This window comes from Gracilinanus agilis, chromosome 4 (genome assembly GCF_016433145.1).
Source record: "Gracilinanus agilis isolate LMUSP501 chromosome 4, AgileGrace, whole genome shotgun sequence".
NCBI lineage: Eukaryota > Metazoa > Chordata > Mammalia > Didelphimorphia > Didelphidae > Gracilinanus > Gracilinanus agilis.
Genome location: NC_058133.1, coordinates 13,711,115 through 13,713,863, shown reverse-complemented (window position 1 = coordinate 13,713,863; position 2,749 = coordinate 13,711,115). Strand labels below are relative to the sequence as shown.

The 2,749-nt window shown below is 45.3% G+C and overlaps 1 protein-coding gene across 1 annotated transcript in view; it reads right to left on the bottom strand.

The window, feature by feature from the left end:
• Positions 1–1,075: 1,075 nt before the first annotated feature.
• LOC123245766 (pleiotropic regulator 1-like) overlaps positions 1,076–2,749 on the bottom strand; it is a 16,191-nt gene continuing 14,517 nt past the window's right edge. Inside the window, 2 exon segments of the mRNA XM_044674770.1 lie at positions 1,076–1,141; positions 1,143–2,698. Coding sequence (XP_044530705.1) covers positions 1,076–1,141; positions 1,143–2,698 — 1,622 coding nt within the window.

The window sequence follows — 2,749 nt, the reverse complement described above, 5'->3', positions numbered from 1 at the left end:
TCTTATATCAGGACTTGTTCAGCCGTTTTTCCATTCTGCAATGGATGGGCATGCCTTTAATTTCTGTTTTTTAGCAGTTTTAAAAATAGCAATTAATTCCCCCCAATTACATATAAAAATAACTTTTAACATTCATTTTTAAAACTTTGATTTATAAATTCTTCCCCCTTTTGTCCCCTCACCCAACCTCCTCACTGAGACAGTAAACAATCTGATATAGATTTTGTGTGCGTAATAGTCATTTCAATGAAAAGATGTCAAACAGAAAAAAAGAAGAAAGTGAAATGGATTCTGGTTTGGTTGGTATTCAGACTCCATCAGTTCTTTCTCTAGAGATGGTTGGCGTTTTTCATCATGAGTCTGGGATTGTCTTGCATCAGTGTATTGCTAAGAATAGGTAGGTCATTCACGTTTGTTCAATGAACAACATTGCTGTCACTGTATACAACGTTCTTCTGGTTCTGCTCCTTTCACTTTGCATCAGTTCATGTAAGTCTTTCCAGGTTTTTCTAAGTCATTGCTGGTCATGTCTCATAGAAGAGTAATATTGCATTACAATCGTGGGTCACAACTTGTTCGGCCATTCTGTGAATGGTGGACGATGAACTCCTCCTCAGATCCTAATTCTTTGTCACCCCCAGAGAGAGGTTATGTGTAGATTTTTGGAGTCAGTGGTTATGCACTCATCACATGGAGTCATGGAGTTCCTTTAGGGTCCAAATAAAGAGCAGCAACAAACTAGGTAGGACAAAAAGTTTGTAAAGCAGACAGCAATGGGTCAGGGAGTTGTGAAGACCAGCTGATGACCTCAGGGGAGTTAGGTGCTTGGTTACCTCCACAGTCTAAAGTTAGGGCCCATTTTCTTCCATTTCAGGCTTGAGGGCACCCACTGAGATAGTTAGGATTTGGGGTCTCCATGCAGAAGACCATCATGATTTTTTGTTTTTGTCTTAATATGATGAAAAGTGATGACTTCCGCTGAGTTTCTGCTTTATAGTCCTTGAGGGCACAATGTGACTGAATGCATTTATCCAATCCCAAATAAAACATGGGCAGTTCCATACAGGTTTCCACTTCACAATTTTTTCTTCTTCCTAATTTTTGGTTGCCAGCTGCCTGGATGAGCTTCTTGGTCACCAAGTTGAATCATCTTCTTGGTATACTTTAATGGTTTTATCAGCTTCTGCAGTTAGCAATCGACTTTCAGATTGGTCAAAGACACATTCAGATATTCCTGATTCATAGTCCAAAGACCCAGGCTGCGCAGCTGAATGTAGTCTCTGGAAATTGTGTCCACTTTTCCAGTCCCAAAGACAGAGAGTGCCATTATCGGCTCCAGACACCAGGACTCCCTTTGAACTCAGAGCTAGAGTATTAATTATGGCTTTATGACCAGAAAGGTTTTGAATGAAGTTTCCATCAGGCAATTTCCACTGCTTTATGTTGTCTGGAGAGCCAGAGGCAAACGTGTATTCAGTGGGATGCAAAACCACTGCTCTCACTGACCTTTTGTGATGGGTCAGGGTGACCCTTGTTTTTCCTGCCACCAAGTCTCATAATCTGATGGTCGAGTCGTGGCTTCCTGTTGTGATCTGTGGCTCTGCAGCTTGACACTTCACTGTAGCCACCGCCCCTGTGTGCCCCGCCAAAGTGTGCACGCTGGCTTTGGTCCTCACATCCCATATCCTTGCGGTGGAATCCCTGCTGACAGTCACAAGCAGGGCAATTGTTGGGTGCAAACCCAACCCATACACGGCACTTAGATGTCCATGAAAATGTCTGATAACTCTGTTGTATTCGAGATCCCAGCACTTCACCTGATTATCTTCTCCACAGGAGAAGAGGTATGGACTCCTTGCACTTACTGCCACCCCTCGCACGGTGCTGATATGTCCAGTCAAGGTCACTTTTAATTTGCCACTAGCCAGGGCCCAGATCTTTATGGTCCTGTCAGCAGAACCAGTAACAAACCACTGATTCCCAGGCTCTACAGCGATGCATCGGACCCAGCCCAAATGTCCACTGATGACTCGGGAGAGTTTCCATGGGGCATGCCACTGTGGTTTAGGCACCACATGTGCCCTTTTGGCCCTCATTTCAGCATTCTTGGTGCCACCAGCTTCCATCAGAGCCATAGCTAACCCAGGTAGCTCTGAATGTCCAGGAAGCCCAGCATGTTGGTGAATACCACCCAGGCTAGCTGAAGTAGGGTTTGCCTCTGACCTGGATTGTGGAGGAGATGGAGCTAAGCCTAGCTTAGACTGAAGAGCAGATACATTCAGCGTTTTTGGAATCCTACCTCCTGCAGTCACAGCCATCCCAGGTCCTGGTGGATGTTGATGTCTAGCAGCCCCTGAATATCCAGGTTCTTGTCCTTGACTGGCAGGATCCTCCTTGTGCCCGTCTCCATCCTCTGCATGCTGAGAGCCTTTCTCTCTAAGATCTTCCTTCCAAATTGGCATGTGCAACACAGGACCACACGCTCTGCGTTTAGCCTTCTTTAGCCTGTGACTCTCTTCATCTGATTGTACAGGCTTTGCAACATCAGCCACAAACATGTCACGGGTCCTCTTCAATGATCTGAACAGGAGTTTGTCCACAGACTCTTTCTGAATCTTCTCCATCTTGAGGCCAACAATATTCAAGAAGTCACTCAATTTCTCTGTAGGCACCTCTGATGTCCTGCTACCAGGCTTCTCTGTCAGGAACACTCCAGCTGGAAGCTAGACTGAGCAGAGAATTCTCCTAC